General features: G+C 40.4%; 1 protein-coding gene across 4 annotated transcripts in view; it reads left to right on the forward strand.

The window, feature by feature from the left end:
* Positions 1-12,911, forward strand: part of slc22a15 (solute carrier family 22 member 15) — a 64,488-nt gene extending 51,577 nt beyond the window's left edge. For 3 of the 4 annotated variants that reach the window (XM_048550922.2, XM_048550920.2, XM_048550924.2), the window contains 5 exons: positions 340-425; positions 1,368-1,491; positions 2,382-2,454; positions 7,149-7,313; positions 9,565-12,911. In XM_048550922.2, coding sequence (XP_048406879.1) covers positions 340-425; positions 1,368-1,491; positions 2,382-2,454; positions 7,149-7,313; positions 9,565-9,612 — 496 coding nt within the window. In that variant the 3' untranslated portion in view covers positions 9,613-12,911. The remainder of the gene's footprint in view (positions 1-339; positions 426-1,367; positions 1,492-2,381; positions 2,455-7,148; positions 7,314-9,564) is intronic. The other variant, XM_048550921.2, reaches the window with a different exon arrangement.
* The last annotated feature ends 7,921 nt before the right edge of the window (positions 12,912-20,832 follow it).

Consider the following 20,832-nt stretch of genomic DNA (forward strand, 5'->3'; position numbering starts at 1 on the left):
ATTTTAACCGATGAAAGGTTAGCATGCTTGATCTAAGGTTTTAGGCAGATGTAGTTGGTTTTCTGTTGTATCAAATGACGTGATTTGCATGGTTTGAACAAGTTGTTGTTTGACTTCAAGTGTCACGGGCAGTAAACCAAGAGTGTTTCTTTTTAAATGATATGCCGAACTCTCTCAACCTGTGGATGTCATGCCATTCCAGGAGTTTTTCCATGTAATGTGATCGGGCATCTTCTTTTATTTTGACATGTAATCCTTTCTCTCTCTCTCTCTCTCTCTCTCTCTCTCTCTCTCTCTTTCTGTCTCTGTCTCTCTCTGTCTCTCCAATCTAACCCCAAGGTCAGGAAGACGCAAGACAATGACAGCATTCCTGTTATTTGCAGGGGTTGCCTGCATAAGCACCATGTTCTTGCCTAGGCATTTAGGTAAGAAGACCTTTTTAAAAAAAATATGTGTTCGTGATAAATATAACATTAAATTGATCTGTTCCTCTTCGGACCATTGCTAATGGATTTTTCGCTGAGTACTTAACTGGCCTATAATGCATTATTGTGTAACATTGAAATGTTATTATTATCTGAAACAAAAACAAAGTACAGGAGAAATGCAGCAGGTCTGGCACCATTTGTGGAGAAAACAATGAACATTTTGAGTCCACTGAATCCTTGTCAGAACTGAAAGCAGTTTGCATGTAGTGGTCTATCTGCTGATGATGAGGATTTTGGGGGACTAAGTCAATTTGATGGAGATGGTGTCCAGAGAGAGAGGGAGAGAAAGAGAAAAGGAGAAGCAGACTAAGGGATTGCTGATGGTAAGCCAGGAGAGAGACAAAACTACTGAATGGGTGCTAACGGGAGGTATGAACTGTTGAAAGTGGATTGTCTGTGTTGGGAGCAACCCATACAGAACAGGACCTGGGGTGTGGGGATGGGTAACAAATATGGAGGGAGATATTCAGGCTCTGAAATTGTTAAACTCAATGTTGTGTGCTGAGGCCTATAAGGTACCTTGTTGAAGATGGAGACGTTGTTGTTCTTCTAGCTAGCATCGAACTTTGCTGGACAACTGCAGCAGACCTGACGCTGAAATGTTGGCATGGGAATGTGATGGTGTTTTGAAGTGGCAGGCAACTGGAAACTCATTTTTATGAACAGAGCAGAGATGTTTCACAAAGCAGTCACCCAGACTGCCCAATGTTGAGGAGACCATTGTTTACACGCTATCATGTGTTGAACATAAGAACAAGGGCAAAACATTTGGCTCTTGAGCCAATTGGCCATTCAATTATACTATGGCTCATTGTTACCTAACTCTGTGTAACCTGCCTTTACCCCATAATCAAAAGATGTGTTTTTTTTTTTTCTTAGCAGGCCTTGACATGGGATTCTTGCTGAATGTCACTTCATTAGCACTGTGTGGAAAGTTAGCCGTCAGTGCTGCCTTTAATATTGTCTATGTCTTTACTGCAGAACTTTACCCAACTGTGATCAGGTAAATACAATTCTACTATGGTGACAACACAAGGTTAGCTTTTTTTGCGCTGTTACTTGAAAAGAGAAACTTGCATTTATGTAGTCCTTTTCATACATGAATCTGACGTTTCGGAGCACTGTTTTGCTAAAACTGAAATTTAAACAGCAACCACCCTGAGCACACTAATTCCACTGAGAATCCTTTTCAGCTGATACAAAGTACATTTGACCTTCTTGCTGAGGAATTGTTGAGGTAACCAGGCTCTCCGAAGGAAATGAAACTAGTTGCATAACTGATAGTTGCAAAAATGATACTTTGGCTTTCACAAGCATTTTTGCCTGGTTTCCTATGAGCAATTTTTCAAACAATAATTCCTGTAAATCATGTTTCACTGAGAGATTTCTTTTTTGAAGTCTGATACATCCAGATTATTACATTTCTTGGGTTGACCAGCCCATCTTTAAAGTTTCTTCATGTGCATTTTTTGGGGAAGGACTGATAAAAGAATTGAATGATGCCAGACTGAGAGTGCAGCAACTCAGGAGGTGTCACTATAGGTATTGTAAGTACATCGAGTTCATGAAGTACCGAAAGTCCACTTTGCGATTTAATGCGTTTGTTGTCGGAGGTAGTTTAGCTCACTTCTGGTTCAATTTAGAAGTCAGTGTCGAGATGCCTGAAACATGGCCCAGGTATCTGCATTTGGTCAGAAACTTGAATTACTGATCAGATTTCTACTGTGTGAAATTCTGAAGACTCAAAATTGATGTCTTGCCCTCTAGCTTATGAAATTTTGGCACCTGGTGGGGGGTAGTGCCTTCTACTGTCTGATGTGCAATTCGTTCGTGAATGTTTATAGCGTTTGATGTTTAAACCTGTTCTGATCTGATATGATGTCTTTCACACAGGAATGCTGGATTGGGAATCTGCTCAATGTCATGCAGAGTTGGTGGGATTCTGGCGCCATTTGTTCCTTCGCTGGTTAGTTTTAACTTTTCTATATATGCAGAAGCCTCTTTGAACCTGCTCGGTGGCACTTCAGAATACGGGTGTTCACTCAGTCATATGAACCCCTTTTGAAATAAATAGACCCATGCTGTTGTGTCCAGTCCTGGTTCCCATACTTTCGAGAGGCTGTCAGGGCTGGAAGGATGGTGCAGGAGAGATTTACTAGAATGCCATCAGGGTTGCAGTATTTCAGAAGATTGGAAAGACTATAGACAATTTGACACCAAGGTGATTGAAGTATGGATTGATGGAAGTGTTGGATTTTAATAGCATAGATAAGGAAAAATGTTTCCACCACTGACGAATTGATAATCAGGAGACACAAGAGAAACTAAAGGGAACATTTACTTGTGTTCTCCTGAGAGTGGTTGAGATCCAAAATATGCTGCCTGGAAAGTGGAACCAGATCCCCTAGTAACTTCGAAAGGAGAAGTGGATAAATACTGAGAAAGGAAGAATGTGCAGGGTTTCAAGAGAAAACATTGGGGATAAACTAGATAGCTCTTTCAAAGAATGCAGGCACAATAGGTTAAATAGCCTCCTGTAAGTTTCCGTGATTCTGTTTTGGTGAAGTAGCAAGGATATGTATTGTGTTCACATTCATTTGTGACACAGACCTTGCATGAGGTGCACCACCTGATGCAGTTTTCTTATTTACTGGAGATCTGTTAAAATCAGGACAAATTAATTATTATGAAGTCTCAAAGCGGTTTGAATTACTTGCGAACTGGAGTGAATTTTAAGCCCTTGAAATACTGAACAGTTGAGAGCAGATTTAGTTTATTGTAATCACTTCCATTCAATGTTTAATTGTTTTTAAAAAGAATACTCAGATCATGACAATGTTGTTCATTAATTAGGCTACCAAGTCTGAAGGCCCTTTCCACTCTCAACAATATGTCCGTGACTAGTATTGTTTGGCAGGAATTTTCAATTAGTTGATAAAAGCTTGTGGTATATTAGTTCTGCAATCGTTATAGATTTCATTCCTACAGGAAAAATAATATTTATTTGTGATTTCCAGCTTAAGTCATTTTGTAAAGATTTTTGCAACATCACTGATGCAATATTTCATTGCTGCACTGTTTGAAAAATGCCCCCTTTAAAGCATTAGCATCAGAATTACTTCCATTTATATCTCACAAAGTGATCTAGTAAACAATATTGTTGCAGCTGCCACCTTCATCTTGAAGTAGGTGAGAACATTGTGTTAAAGTGGTAAACATCCATTTGGCAAGGGAACAAACCAGAGCCATTCTGTCTTCTGAATTCATATCCAACCTTCTGGCCCAGCGGTAGAGCCACTAGCATTGCACTGAATGTCCGTTACATTTATTTTTAATTAATCTGTTTGGACATGCTGTGACACACGTTGGGGACAGGGGCAATTGGGCCATGAATCCTGATCTTGTGGACCAGTGGCAGGGACACTACCATTGCATCACATAGACTTCACCTTTCTTCAATTGGTGTCAACTGCTGTTAAGCACAACGAGAGCTTGCATGTATCCACACTCAGTTAAGACACAGCATTTCCATATTAATACATTACAGATGCCTAAGTTCAAATCCCACCTGCTCCAGAGATGCGTCATAACATGTTTGAACAAGTTGATTAAAAACATCTGTAATTGTCCAAAGTTATCTTGATTTGGGAACCATTCTGCTATTTGAGAAAGGTGACAGGCAGACTAGGAAATAACAGACTAAGTTGCATAACATCTGTTGTCAGGAAATTTCTACAGCTTGTAATTCAGGCTAGAGTGACTGAACATGCTGAAACTTTTCAGTTCATCAGAGAAAGCCAGCTTAGGTTTGTAAAGGGCAGATCATGCCTAATGAATTTGATTAAATTATTTGAAGATATGGTTAACGTAGTGGAAATTGTTACTTGAGGATGTCAGTTGTATGATTTGCACAAAGCATTTAAGTCTCTCCTCAGAAACTGAGAGCTGGAGTGAAAACTCATGGAGGAGGGTGTAAATTATTGACCTGTTTAGCTGAGCATCAGGAGACAGAGTAGGGATAATGGACAGCAAAAATCAATACATGCTCTTGACTCGTGGTATGCTGCAGGGATCTATGTTGGGACCTCAAACAACTGGATTTAGATGTTGGGAAATCTGATGACACAGATTGCTTACAATCTTTGTGAAAGCGTAAAATTAAAAAGAAATTGATCGATTACGTAAAGGAATAAACGTGAAACAAATGTGAGGACATCAACTTTGAACCTAAAAAGAGTTGAATGGGATTGAATGAGAAGCAATGGGAGCTCAAAAGGTTTTTCATACACTGCTCATTAAAATGTCATGATCATATGCAGAAAGTAATTTTAAAAAGTTGAATGAATTCTTTCATATCTCAAGTGCTAGCATACTAGAATGTAGAAGTCATGTTTCAGTGTTATACATCATAGCGGGGTGGTCCGTATCTGGATTGCTTTGACATGAGAACTAGGAGCAGGAGTAGCTCAGATTGCCACTTGAGCCTGAAGCCCTATACATTGAAACATTTGAAAATAAGGGCAGGAGTAGGCCATTTGGCCCTTTTTAGCCTGTTCCTGCATTCAATATGGTCATGGCGAGTCAACCTACTCAATACCTATTCCCACTTTTGCCCCATACTCTTTGATCGCTTTTCCCTTAAGAACTATATTTAGCTCCTTCTTGAGAACATTCAGTGTTTGGCCTAAACCACTTTGTGGCAGAGAATTCCACAGGCTCAGCTGTCCTGAGGAATTTTTCTCTTCATCTCAGCCCTAAATGCATTATCCTCAATCCTTAAACTAAAATCCCTGGTTCTGGACTAATCAGTAATTGAGGACATCCTTCCTGCGTTTACCCTATCTAGCCCTATTACAATTTTATAGGTTTCGATGAGGTCCCCCACCTCATTCTTTTAAACTCCAGTGAATGTCGTCCTAACTAATCCAGGCTCTCTTCATACATCACTCCTGCCATCTCAGGAATCAGTTTGGTAAATGCGATTGCAAGACTTCTGCCTAGATTTCGTTTTGCGACCGCCACTTTCCCATTATCCCTTTATTACTGAGGTATCAACGATCCGTCAAAGCCTGGAATATACCGTAAATGATGGAGTATTAAGGAAAGTAAAATACTGCAGGGTGACTAGCTAAGGCCTTTTTCCCAGGGTAGGGGAGTCCAAAACTAGAGAGCGTAGATTTAAGGAGCAAAAGGAAAGATGCAAAAGGGAACTGAGGAGTAACTTTTTCACGCAGAGGGTGGTGCGTGTGTGAAACAAGCTGCCAGAGGATGCGATGGAGGCTGGTACACCTACAACATTTAAAAGGCATTGAATGGGTACGCAAACAGGAAGGGTTGAGGGGGATATGGGCCAAAAGCTTGCAAATTGGACAAGATGAATTTAGGATAACTGGTCAGCATGGATGAAGGGTCTGTTTCCGTGCTCTGTGGCTCTGACTCTGACATTCTGGAAATCTGAAATAAAAACAAAGTGGAACTTGACCAACGTGGCAGCATCTGTGGAGAGAGAAATAGTGTTAGTGTTTCAAGTTTGTTGTGACTTCTTCAGACTGGAAGCATTAACTTTGTTTCTTGCTACAGGAATGATGCCAGACCTGTTGGGATTTAATCAACCCTTTCTGTTTTTATTGATTATTAACAATCACTGGATGGAAAATTCCAAATATTCACAACCCTCTGAGTAAATAAACTTCACCTCAACTCTGCCCTGAATGATTTGAGCTCTCATCCTGGGCCTGTTCCTCTGTGTTTTAAATGCTCCAGCCAGTCTAAAATAACCCCTCAGTCTACTCTGTCAAGCCTGTTCAGAACCTTGTATGTTTTAATTAGATCACCTCTCATTCTTCTAAACACCAGAAATATAAACCAAATTTACTCAGTGTTTCATTACAATCATTTCATCACAGAAACTAGTAAACCTTCACCGTAACTACCTGCTAAGTAAGTACATTGTTAGATATGGAGACCAAAACTGTGCACAGTATTGAAGGTGTGGTTTCACCAGAACTCTTCTTGTGAGGCTTCGTTATTCTTGTACTCTGATCTCTCAGCAATAAAGACCAACATGTCAGTTACTTTGTTACTTAGCTGCAGTACCTGCATGCTCATTTTGTCTTCTGTTCCTTCCATGACACCATGCTCCATTCCCCAGATAATGGTTCTATGCAATTGCAGGAGTCATTGCACTTGCCCTGTTACCTTATCCTTTCTCACCATTCAAAGGCTCAAACTCTCCTTCCGTGTGGAACAGTGTTTTACTTGTACTAGTCAGTTCAGAATATGTATTTGCTACTCTCTGTGGTTACTCCTGTATTGGGGAAACCACATGCAGGTTGATTAATTGCTTGGTGTTTCACCCGAGTCCCCCCTCAATTCATAGCTGCATCCATTCCAAATCCCAGTCCACTCCAGAGAACCCTGTCAAATTCTTCCAAAAGGGTGGTAGGTGTTTGAAATCTTCCTCTTGAAATAGCAGTTTGTGCTAGATCTCTTGACAGTTCAGATGTTGAAATTGATGGATGGTAAAGATGGGCATAAGACGTTTGATTGCAGATCACCCATGGTCTTACTGAAATGTAGTACAGAATGTTCCTATGTACCTGTCTTTCCTTAGTCATATCAGTTCAAACATGCATTGAGGTGAGGATTCTTGTTTTTCAGAAGTCATTGAATCCATCAATGCCATTCATAGTGTTTGGGATTGCTGGGATGTCAGGAGGTTTGCTGGGTCTCCTGCTTCCAGAAACATTAAATAAACCAATTGCAGAGTCCATAGAGGATCTTCACACTCCAGCCTACCAGAACCTTGAAGACAAAAGGAAAAAAGTGAGTTTCATTTACTTTTATGTTTCTTCTTATTATATTTTTCTACGTGAATTTCTAGCTTGTGTTTCAACTTCCTTTTCTCACTGCTTCTGCATCTAATTGATTAACCATCTTATTTTCAACACAGTGCAAAAGAGTGTGGAATTTCAAATACAAGACCATTCAGCAGTTAGTGTTTCTGAATGTTTTGTGATGGTGTAAGAAAGACTATACTGAAAGCTGACCTTTCCCATAAAGCTTACCCCACATCTAAATCATCATTCATTAAGTCCACTTTTAAACAGTTTTGAGATGGTTAAAATTTTAAGTTGCAAGAATAATAATGAGGTCTGTTTTATAAGCTTTCAAATGTCACAAAAATCTTAGATTCCAACACTTGTGTACCAGTTAAACAGTATAGTTTAATCATAGATGGTGGACTTGACAAGAGTATTAAAATGCATATTTTTAGTGATAACTTTTTAAATATTTTAAATATTTTAAATATTTTTAAATATTTAAATATTTTAAATATTACTAAAGCTGCAAAGCTACCATTATTAAATATATCAATAAGAGGACATTATATTCTAAACAAAACAGAAATGGCTGGAGAAGCTCAGCAGGTCTGACAGCACCTGTGGAGCAAAAGCAGAATTAACATTTCAGGTCCAGCGACCCCCTCCTCCTGAAGATGTTTTGAAAAGCATTAAGGTAGGGAAGCCTCAGGACCTGATGGGGGATCTATCCCAGAATGCTGAGGGAGGCAGGTAAGGAAATTGCTGAGGCCTTATGCGAAATCTTTGTATCCTGTTTAGTCACAGGAGAGGCTCCAGAAGACTGGAGAATAGCCAACATTGTTCCTTTGTTTAAATAGGGCAACAGGGATGATTTGGGAAGTGACAGACTGGTAAACCTTGCTTCAGTGGTAAGGAAATTGTTGAAGATTTTTTGGGAGTAGGATTTATTCTCATTTGGAAAAACATGGATTTATTAGAGATAGGCAGCATGGGTTTGTGCAGGAAAGGTTGTTTCTCATACTTGAATTGAACCTTTTGAACAAGTGACAAAGATGATTGATGAGGGCAGGACGCTAGATGTCTATATGGACTTCAGCAAGGCCTTTGTCAAGGTCCCTCATGTCAGGCTGACGCAAAAGGTGAAGTTACATGGGATCCTCGGTGAACTGGCCTGTGTGGTACAGAACGGGCTTGGTCCTAGAAGGCAGATTAGTGGTGGAAGGGTGTTTTTCTGGCTGCAGGTCTATGACCAGTGGTGTTCCACAGGGATCAGTGCTGTGGCCCTGTTGTTTGTAACATACATATTTAAAATGATTTTGTGGAAAAGTAGGCGGCCTAATTATGTTTGTGGACAGTGCAAAGCTTGAGGAAGCTGCAGATAGGAGGATTGCCAGAGGGCATAGCAGGATATAGATTGGCTAGAGATATTAATTGAAATCTGAATTTTTGTGATTTTTCCCTTCAATGTCAAAAGTCAATTGTTTACTGACATTTAAGATAAAATTCAGTCTAAGTATTCATTCTATTGTACGTTAAGTTATTGGCATTCCCATTCTACAGCATGTGTTCTGACTCAGTAAATTCTGTTGACCTGTCACCACCCCTGTGACTGTTGATGACTGATGGCTCCTAGTCCAGCAATGCCTCAGTTTAAAATTTTCAACCCTGTGTTCAGATCTGTCCATTAAGATGCCCTTCAGTTACCTATATTGACCAGCTTTCCTTTGCGATCTCTGTACACCTCCAGTTGCGAAGGGTCTAGGCCCAAAACGTCAGCTTTTGTGCTCTTAAGATGCTGCTTGGCCTGCTGTGTTCATCCAGCTCCACACTTTGTTATCTTGCATTTCTGTGATTTACTTTGCTTCCCTGCTAATAGTCTTACCCACAATTCTTTATGCCTTGAGCTCCAGGAATCTCTCCCTAACCCCCTCTAACCCCTCTAAGACCCTCCTTGAAGCCTACCTGCTGATGACCTGGATCGGTTAAGCTCATTTGGCTGGACTGTTGGTTTGAAATTCAACATGATGCCAACAGTGCTTGTTCAATTCCCATTTTACCTGACATTACCAAGAAGGATTCGCCTTCTCAACCTTTCCCCATGCCTGAGGTGTGGTGACCCTTTGGATCTTGAATCATTTAACTACATTTAAGATACTATATAAATGCAAGTTGTTGCAGTGAAAAGTAGCCATTTTAAAAGGCCTATTCAGTTAGTGACTGTATTGTTTATATGTTTTCCATTAATTTAACAGGGGGTTGAATCTCAGGGCATCACTCAGTCACGAAGATCAGAGGCTTAGCAAAACCGAACCCATACTGGAAGGATAATCCACTTGGTGTAAAAAAAGTGCTCTCATTTGAGGACTGAGACTTTCAAAGAGGAATTTTACAAGACTCTGGAAGAGGTTATATAAACTGTTCAGAGACTTTGAACTGGTACATTTTAAATGAGTTGGATCATCAAGATGACAACGTGCCAAGTGATCAAGGAAAGACATATTTAAGCTGAAGAAATACCTCAGTTATTTACTTCTCAACATCAATTCTCAGGAACTGAGAATTGCTATTGTTTACATTTCTACTTCTGCAGTTTCGCAAATATTTGATTCAAGTACAAAATTGATGCATTGTCTGGGGAATATGATCACTTACAAAAGATTTTGATATTAGAATTTATTCACAAGCCTTCATTTGCATAAGACTTTTGGAGTTAAATTATGAGCCTTAACATGAAATGTAACTTTGAAACCTGGGAAGCTTTAAGCTCCAATTTCTTTTTAATGTAACTTACGTAATAATGGAGAGCCCTAAAGTGATTTATATGTATTTGACATACGTTCATACATCCGTACATTCATTTTTTTTCTATGTTGACACCTGTCACTTCTAAAAGGACCACTCTTTAAGAATCTGCACTTTTCCATTTATTCTGAAATACTACAGTTTTGCGCTTCTATATTAAGGAGTCCTACCATGCTACAGCTTTGTAGTTCATAGAAAAATGTCTCTTGTTAGACTAACTTAATTGTAGGTGCAATATCTGTGTTGGCATTTTATCACTCCTTTACTTTTGGAATCTCAAGAATTGTCCCTTCAAGCAGGCTGGATTGTGACGTCAAATTCTGATGCCTTTTTGTTCCAGGATTCACAAGAAAACTAAAGATAAATCTTTAAACATTTAATTTTTGATAGTTCAGATGAAATATTCAAGTATAATTTATCTCTCAACTCATCCGTATTGGATGACTGTTTGATAGCTTTCCATGTGGGTCCATTTAGGTTTGATTTATATTTTAGTAATATTGCTAATGGTTCTCATTTAATTTGCAATATTTATCATTGAAATGTGTGTTGCATTTATTCTGCAGCATGTAACTGCACTTGAATGACACCACCTATTAAGAGGATGCTAATTGACTTCAGTGTTGCCTGTGACTTGTCCAAAGACATTTTGATTCCTCTGCTCCAATTCCACTTGGCAGGTAGACAGAATGTAGGATTGGTCTATCAGTCATGTATAGAACACTTCAGAGAGAAAGGAAAGCTATTCTGTTCGTGCACGTTTTGCCCATGATCCATTTCGGTTTCCATTTGGAGATGTGCTGAGACGTAATGACTAAACTGCCCCATATTCCAACACTGTCGCATACAACCAGTGATCTGGCTCCCTTCCTCTGTGTGTGAACCAGTACTGAAACGTGAATTGAGAAGTAACCCAGTCTCTGACTGTGGTAGACTAATCCACTGACCCAACTTCCCACTCCGGCAGCTTGACCCCGATAGTCTGCAGCTTGACCATCCAGTTGGTTTGAATGGAAGTCAAGGATTTCTGCTCCATTGCTGAAGAGGCCTGGTGCTCTCATGTTAGTCTTTGTCAGATGTCTGTAAATATTTCAAAGGGCCATTAGCTTGTTCAAAATAGTATTTAGTGAGTTCATGCAAATAAATTGAGTGCTTTGCATTTTATAAAGGCTTAATCAAAAGAGAATTATTTAAACAAAAACTGTTACTTTATAAAATTAACCCTACCCAAGTTCCGTGGATGAATTTGATTGTCTGGACTGTAATTGCCTTGTCAATGATGAGAGTTCATAGTTATGGATGTAGCTTTCATTTTGTACCGTCTATTGACATGGATGCAAGTCTACTTGTTACTGAAAGCCACGTTATTCAATTTCACTGATAACACAGCATCTTTGCATAAAGTTCCTTGCTTGTTGGTCCTTTTTATTGCATAATGCCATTTTAAAAATAAGACTTATCCTCCTTGTTTTTAAGGCAAATGGAAGACTAAGTTCACAGGAGCAGATACTGTGGAATTTCTGTAGCAAGAACCTTTCTTGCCCATCAGACAGTTTTGTTAATAAAAAGTTACAACTACCTTGAAAACAGAGAAAGTTGAAGCAAAAGTGAAGAGTTAAGGTTTAAAAAAATGTGGAAGGATGTTCAGGAGAGTGAGATTGGAACATGTCAGTCTGAGCTAATATCGCTGATCCCTGTTGGTAATATTACTGGTGGGGAAGTTATCCATGATTACTGAAGTTGACTGGAGTCACGGGATTCCAATTAGAAAGGGCACAAGTGGGCTGTGGACATGGACAGGAATCAGGCTTGGCTATCACACCTTCTGGGACAGCTAGCCAGTGCTCAACTTGTGAGGAATACTTCCTTGAGATCTCATTGTGTAGCAAGCTGGGAGGCTGCTAGACTTGATAAAATTTCAGCCCTAGAGTGAGTCCCTTCTGGGAAAGAACTTGGTGTTAAAAACAAAGCAGTAAATGAAATTTGAGATGTCAAGTTTGGTATATGTGGGACAATTCAAGTCGGAGATGATAAGTTTGCTGACAGTGTTTTCTTAATTAAATGTAATATTTTACATATCTACTTCAATAGTTTAAAGTAGATATTGCCATAATAGGAAATTTATCACTGTCAATTATGTTTGCTTCAGTATCTGTGTGGTGCTGAAAAAGAAACAAAACCCTAAGCCCATGGAAGCAGGATATTTCCAAGAACCTGTTGCAGCTTTTAAGTTAGAACATATGAAGAATGTCCATTGAGCAAAGAGCATTTCACGCCATCAGTGGTTGACCATTTCACTCTGATGTGCAGCTATGTGGAAACAGTAACTCAGTGTGTATACCCTACTGGGCCTTGTCCCTAAAACGTAGGTTGTTGATCTGTGTACCTTGACTGGTGTCTGTGTGCTGGTGAAAGAGAGACATTCGCCAAACTAGCCATCAGATATCCTTACACGTCCCCCCCCAACCAGAGCTTACCTTGTATAGGGGATTTTTAACTAGCTGCTTGCATATAAAACTGGCATTGTGGAGGAACCACCACTAATGTACCTGCCCTTCATTGTCAAGCTGAAAATCTCACTCTGTCACTAACAAGTTAAATGATGAGTTTTGTGTATTTCTGTTTCAAAATTATTATGCTGTTGTTTGACCAGTTGTCTCAAATGTGGCATCTTCATGAATCAATTTTGAGAGCTTGTTGACAGTTGACCAGAATGCATTGTACCTTATTTTTACATGGGGAAAGCCTGCCTCATGTGTAACTGTACCATGAAATGTGACATCAAATAGAATAAAAAATATTCCATGAGCTGCTGTTCACTTATTTTCTCATTCTTCACTGTGTCAGTATTTTCAAAGTGGGAGACAAAACTTATTAATTTAAAATGTCTGACTCGTGTATTGTGATAAATGCAGGAGCTGGACTTGGAAAAGAGATGCAGATATTGTAATTTAGGTTAGTGTTGAGCATCTTGACTATTGTTGGAACTGCTGTCATCCAAACAAGTGGAAAATACTCCATGTTTCTGACTTGTAGGTGGTGGACAGGCTTTGAGGAGCCAGGAGGTGAGTAACTCATCTCAGGATTCCTCCCCTCTGACCTGCTTTTGTAACCATTGCATTTATATACTGGTCCAGTTCAGTTTCTGATTAATAGTAACACCCAGGATGTTGATTCTGCAACAGAATTCCATTGACTGTCAAGGGGCAATTCTCTCTTGTTGGAGATGCTCATTGACTGGAACTTGTGTGCTGTGAATGTTAGTTGCCAATTATCAGCTCAAGCCTGAATGTTGTCCATGTCTTAGCTGCATTTGGGCATAGATACTTCAGTATCTGTGGAGTTGTGAGCAATGTCAAAAATTGTTCAGTCATTAGCAAACATCAGCATTTCTGACTGGTCATTGATGAAATGGATGGTTGGTTCAAGGGCACTACCCCAAGGAACTCATACAGAGGTGTCCTTTGGCTGTGGTGATTGTCTTTGAACAGCTGTGACACCTCCTTCCTGTTAGGTATGACTGCAATCAGTGGAGAGCTTTGCTAGGAATCATTGATTTCATGCTCGGACAAATGCTGCCTTAATGTCAAGGGCAGTCCCTCACTTTGGAATTCCACAATGTTCTAGTTTATGATAGGTGTAGAAGTATGACAGTTGAAATACAGGATCATGTGAAATGTGCTTTCAAAGGCATTCCTCAGCCTGCAACTGGCTGTCTCTTCCCTCCTCGCACAGCCCCGAAACAACAACCAGTCATTAAGATCTTGGTGATCCTTCAGTTCTGGCTTTTGTAGCCTTCTATTTGCATCACCTAGTCATTTATGGCTGTGTCACCTCGTCAGTTCTGTCATTTAGAATTCCCTTATTAATATCTCTATGTACTTTTTAAGAGGTCCTTTAAACATTACCTCTGTCTAAGCTTTTGGTTTATTTTTTGATCCCTTGGGTAGATCAGTATAAAATTTCTGTTTGGTTAACCCTCCTGTGGAAAATACCGTTTGGGGTGATTCCTATTAAAGATGCAAAATAAATACAGGTTGCTGAATTGAATATATAAAATGCTCAATTCATCTGTTTCACAATCGGGCTTAATTTTGTTTGAATTTATGAAATTAAGAGATTTAATGCATTCACGCATCATGGCTGATACTGTATCCTGAAGCACACAAGTAATCTTCCTGCTCGCTAAGAACAAAGAGAAGAATCCTCTCTTTCAACCTTTGAAACCACTTCAATTTGAGAAGTAGTCAAATGTTTGAAGATGTTTTTGAAAGTGTAGTTTTCTTTATTTGAGAAAACTTGAAGCTTGGAAACACTTGATTAGAACAATGCTGGACAGTGTTTAGATCTTTTACAACAAGGAGAAAGCATTGCAAATATGTGCACGTACATGCACATGCACGCACAACCAGTTCCTCCCTCCTCAGTATGCAAGACCCAAACACAACATCCGGGTGAAGCAGCATGGAACTGGAGGAACAGCAGGTCAGGCAGCATCAGAGGAGCAGGAAAGTCGACGTTTCAGGTTGGGACCCTTCTTCAGGACTAAGTCCAGTCCAGTGCAGTCGAATCCAGACGAAGAGTCCCAAACCAAAATGTTGACTGTGCTGCTCCTCTGATGCTGCTTGACCTGCTGTGTTGCTCCAGCTCCACACTCTATTGACTCTGACTCCAGTATCCGCAGTTCTTGCAACCATCCAGGTGAAGCAGCACTTCTACATTGGGGAAATGAAGCACGTACTGGATGACTGTGTTTCACAGAACACCTACGTATGACCCTAAAAAAAAAAATTCCAGAGCCTCCAGTTGCCTGCCAATTCAACAAACCGCCTTGTTCTCTGGCCTGCATCTCTGTCTCCAGTGAAGCTCAGTGCAAACTCAAAGACCAGCACCTCATCTTCTGCTTGGGCACCTTGCAGCCTTTTCGTCTCAATATCGAGTTCAACAACTTAAAAGGCCGAATTCCCCCACACCAGGCCTTGTTATCACTCAGTAAGCTATCATATACAACCTATTGTTAATCACTCACAGTATCAATTAATAGCTATTCACCCTCCTAGCCAGATTGTTATCCACTCCAATGTCTGTCCAGCTGTTCTTCTCTCACTGGGTTCTAACCCCACCTATTGTTTACTCCATACCGTCTCCCCCAGCATATCTTTTGTGTATAAACTGACATTTTCCTAGCTACCATCAATTCTGAGGAAAGTCACTTGTTCCGAAACATTAACTCTGATTTCTCTCCTCTGTGCCAGACAACTGGAGGATAGCAAATGTCCACTTGTTCAAGAAGGGGAGTAGAAACAACCTTGGTAATTATAGACTAGTGAGCCTTACTTCAGTTGTAGGTAAAGTGTTGGACAGGATTATAAGAGATAGGATTTATAATAATCTAGTAAGGAACAATTTGATTAGGGACAGTCAACACGGTTTTGTGAAGGGTAGGTCGTGCCTCATAAAACCTTATTGAGTTCTTTGAGAAGGTGACCAAACAGGTGGATGAGGGTAAAGCGGTTGATGTGTATATGGATTTCAGCAAGGTGTTCGGTAAGGTTCCCCATGGTAGGCTAATGCAGAAAATGTAGAGGTACGGGATTGAGGGTGATTTAGTGGTTTGGATCAGAAATTGGCTAGCTGTAAGAAGACAGAGGGTGGTGGTTGATGGGAAATGTTCATCCTGGAGTTCAGTTACTATTGGTGTACCACAAGGATCTGTTTTGGGACCACTGCTGTTTGTCATTTATAAAAATGACCTGGACGTGGGTGTAGAAGGATGGGTTAGTAAATTTGCAGATGACACTAAAATGGGTGGAGTTGTGGATAGTGTGGAAGGATGTTGCAGATTACAGAGGGACATAGACGGGCTGAGAGGTGGCAAATGGAGTTTAATGCGGAAAAGTGTGAGAAGATTAACTTTGGAAGGAGTAACAGGAATACAGAGTGCTGGGCAAATGGTAAGATTCTTGGTAGTGTGGATGAGCAGAGAGATCTCGGTGTCCATTTGCATAGATTCCTGAAAGTTGCTAGATAACAAAATGTGAGGCTGGACGAACACAGCAGGCCAAGCAGCATCCCAGGAGCACAAAAGCCGACGTTTCGGGCCTAGACCCTTCATCAGACTGATGAAGGGTCTAGGCCCGAAACGTCGGCTTTTGTGCTCCTGGGATGCTGCTTGGCCTGCTGTGTTCGTCCAGCCTCACATTTTGTTATCTTGGAATTCTCCAGCATCTGCAGTTCCCATTATCCCTGAAAGTTGCTACCCAGGTTGGTAGGGTTGTTAAGAAGGCGTAAGGTGTGTTAGGTCTTATTGGTAGAGGGATTGAGTTTCGGAGCTATGAGGTCATGTTGGCAGCTGCACAAAACTCTGGTGTGTCTGCACTTGGAGTATTGCGTACAATTCTGGTCACCGCATTATAGGAAGGATGTGGAAGCATTGGAAAGGATGCAGAGGAGATTTACCAGGATGTTGCCTGGTATGGAGGGAAGGTTTTATGAGGAATGGCTGAGGAACTTGAAGCTGTTTTCGTTAGAGAGAAGAACATTAAGAGGGAATTTAGCAGAGACATACAAGATGATCAGGGGATTAGATAGGGTAGACAGTGAGAGCCTTTTTCCTCGGATGGTGATGGCAAGCAGGAGGGGACATAGCTTTAAATTGAGGGGTGATAAATGTAGGACAGAAGTCAGAGGTAGGTCCTTTACTCAGAGAGTAGTAAGGGTGTGGAATACCCTGCCTGCAACAGCAGTAGACACGCCAACTTCAACAGCATTTAAATGGTCATTGGATAAATATATGGATGATAATGGAATAGTGTAGGTTAGATGAGCTTCAGGTTGGTTTCACAGGTCAGCGCAACATGGTGGGCCGAAGGGCCTGTGCTGCACTGTAATGTTCTATGTTCAATGTTTTGCTGCCAGACCTGCTGAGCTTTTCCAGCAATTTCTGTCTTTGTTTCTGATTCTATAGCCGCAGTTTTTTTTTGGTTTTCATTGTAAATCTGCAGCTGCTCTGACTGAATTTGGAGGAGAGATGGATTAATCACACAATCTTACAACACATTTGGTCAAATGTACTCATACTGGTTCTTTCAAAGATGTGTCCAGTTAGGCTTGTTGTGCCACCATCCTCATCCTGCAACTTCTTCCTTTTCAATTATATATCCTACCCCTTCTCAAACTTTTAATTCTACCAATCCTTTAAATAGCTGATTCTACGTTTTCATAACTAACTGGATAAAAATAATTGATAAGATGGTGCAGAGAGCAAGGGAACATTAAAGGACAGAAAGCATGTAAGAGAGTTAAGGAGGAGCAAAAGACAGGAAGATATCTGAAGATGATGTAGAAAATAGTGTGAAGAAGAATGAAGAGAAGGGAGAGATACAAGTGCTTGAGGGAGGGAGACAGAATGAATGAAAGCAAGAGAAAAGTGAACAAAGAAACAATTGACAAAATATATTCCCAAGTGTTTAGTATTTACTACTCAAGCAAATGTAATGTGTGAGAATACATGAAGAGTTTGCAGTTATGCAGTAAGAAAGATTGACTTGGATTGTTTATATTCATGACAGCGAAGGGAATTGCAGTGATTTAATTCCTTTGGAAGTGCATTCACTTCTGTTTTTGCCTACAGCAAATTCTCTCAAACAGCGCATTACGCTTTGCCCTGGAAAAGTTAGTGGTGAGCTACCTTTTTAAACCACTGCAGTCCATATGCTGTAGGTATGCTCACAGTGCTGTTAGGGATGGAGTTCCAGGATTTTGACCCAGCCACAGTGAAGGAATAGTGAACGTAATTTCAAGTTTGGACGATGTATAGCTTGGAGGGGTAACTTGAAGATAGTGGCCCTATCCTTCTAGGTGGTTGAAGTTGCATGTTGAAAGTTGCTGTGTAAGGAGTCTTTTAGAGAGTGGGTCAGTGCATATTGTAAATGGGAAGTACTGCTGCCATTGTATGTTGGTGATGGATATGTTGGAAAACAAGCAAGCTGCTTTGTCCTGGGTGCCATTAGGTTTCTTGAGTGTAGGAGCTGCTCTCATACAGACAAGTGAAGGGTATTCCATTGTGCTGCTGACCAGTTTCTGGTCAATGGTATCTCCCAGGATGTTGATATTGGAGGATTCAGCAATGACAATGTCATTGCATGTGAAGGTGCAAAGGTTAGGTTTTCTCTTGTTGGAGATGAGATTGCCTGACACTTGTGTGGAACACAATGTAGCTTGTCAGTCCAAACCTGGATATTGTCCATGTCCTGCTGCATTTGTGCATGTTCCCCTTTTAGTAAGTAAGAAGCCTTGACTGCCAATGGAATACTTTTTGAAGTGTAGTCCCTGTTAGCAAATGTAGCCTTTTGTGTGCAGCCAAATTCTACAAATAATAAGGTAATGACCAGAAAATCGGTCTTATTTGTGATGTTGATGGAGGGCTAAATATTGCCTCGGGTATTAGTGATAAACAGCACAGAAGGGTACTACATTGCTGTATCAGTTTCATTTTTCTGCTGTAACTCTGGACTAGGATTTGAACAATGAACCTTGTGACTTGGGAGTAAGTGCAAATCCAGAAGGCTGCTAAACTAATAAAGCTGTCAGCGGGAGAAGGGGGACAGTTGAGATAAAAGATAAAAGGCTAATCGAGAACTGTGGTCGGGAACATGTTCCCATCATGATTAACTGAATACACCCACAGGAAAGACAACGCTGGAATGATTTACGAAATAGAAGCGTATTGTGATATATCGACTTTAATATTTCTTTAGAAGGGTGAACTAGTGATGAACTGTGATATCTTGTGATCTTGAAGCTACCAATGGATCTGCACAAGAAGTGTGTGTCGAGCAAGTGCCTTATCAGAGAATTTGAAAAGCACTCTTCTCAGGAGTTAATCAGAATTTACAATGGACCAGGAGAAATGCTCTAAGATTTTTGAAGGAACAGTGTCATAACAGCTTAGCATAAATTCAGTGGACTGCAATAAGGACATGCAGGAATGTGATAAAGTGCCAGTGCTGACAATAGGCTACAGCAGAAGGTGCCTGTAGTATAAAAAGTGACATGTGGAGATTACTGATGATAAAGGAACTGCCCCAGCATGACTACACCTTGGAGCCAACTGGTGAGCTGCCTTTAGTTCTTCTCTTCCATCCCAGTTGGAGCGGTGAGATTGCTGGCAAAAGCTGGATTTGTCAGCCATGAATGCTAAGGATACAAAGCATCCAGGCACACAGACACTGATGAATTTCAACAACATTGAATCTTTATGTTTTAAGAGGTTTCTTCTGTCACCTACATTCTCCAAATACAGAAAGTTATATTTCATTCTATTTCTGATCTGAAGTGGCTAAGATGCCCTGGAAATCAGAAACAAAACTAGAAGTTGCTGGAAAAGCTCAGCAGGCCTGGCAGCATGTGTGGAGAGTTAACGTTTCGGACAATAAATGCTGGTCTAGCCAGTGGCAGTCCCGTCCCACGAGCGAGCAAGAAAAAGCAGTGAGAAAGCCAGTCTTATATCAGAGTGTGATTTCCTTCGTGAACAGCAACCTTAGCAACTGTCCCCTTGGTCGTTGCCTATTTCCTCAACTTATTTAGACATTGAGCTTGATTTGAAGAGGAAGGGAACCCTAACTAGATTGTCATTTTGTCTTGGTTGGAAGTTCTCTTTCATCTGTCTGAATGTTGTGGGAGTCATGTTGCACTCCAAATAAGTCCCTGTAGTACTGAGGGAGTGCTGTCCTTCAGGGCACATGTTAACATGTAAAATGTCACCATTTGATGGAGAATATTGTAATTCTCCTGTTGCTCTGTTTAATATAACCAATGCAACTTAAACTCTGCCACTGTCCCCTGTCTGATAGCCTGGTTATTAATTGCATTGCATTGTGGGACCTTCCTGTACACAATTTGTTTGCTATGGCTTTTGATATGGGACATTAAATGCACCTTAAAGATATTTAATTGGCTGTTGATCTCTTTGGGATGTCTTCAAGGTGTAAATTTCCTACATGTGTATTTTTTTCTGTTATCTGTAGTAAATGCAATTTTCACGTAAATAATTTTGAAGTGAACAAGGAAACAGGAGAACAACAGATAATATATATTGGCAAATTTATTGTCATTCATCTGGTCGTACAGAGCCTGTTTTGGTCAAACATCAATGGTTTCTGGTTTGTCTCCATCTATGGCTTTGGTGTGAGAAGGAGCAGTGAGCAATATGAGTCAGTAACACCATGCACTAATGCCACAGTTAAAGAGAAAAGTAGATTTGCATTTAGATAATGTCTTTCATGACTCAGGATGTCTCAAAGCACTTTACCATCAATGAATTACTTCAGAATTGTAGCCTCTGTTGTAATATGGGGAACATTGGAGTTAATTTGCACAGAGCAAACTCTGACAAGCAGCAATGTGAACCTAGTGAGAAAATTGTTTTTGTGATGTTTCTTCAGGAATAAATTTTGCCCCCAATACACCTGTTATTCTTTGAAATAGTGCTGTGTCATATTTTGCACCCAACAGCGATGGCTGATGGTATTCTGTTTTAACATTTCATTTGAAAGATGACACCTCTGATGATGTAGATGTCCACCCATACTGCAATAGAAATTACGCTGGGCTTTGGCGCTGAATGCCTGGAGTGGGACTTGAAATTTTTTAAAAACACATTCATTTGTGGGATGTGGATGTCTCTGGCTGGTCAGCATTTATTGCCCAGCCCTAGT

The sequence above is a fragment of the Stegostoma tigrinum genome, chromosome 20, assembly GCF_030684315.1.
Source record: "Stegostoma tigrinum isolate sSteTig4 chromosome 20, sSteTig4.hap1, whole genome shotgun sequence".
Lineage (NCBI taxonomy): Eukaryota > Metazoa > Chordata > Chondrichthyes > Orectolobiformes > Stegostomatidae > Stegostoma > Stegostoma tigrinum.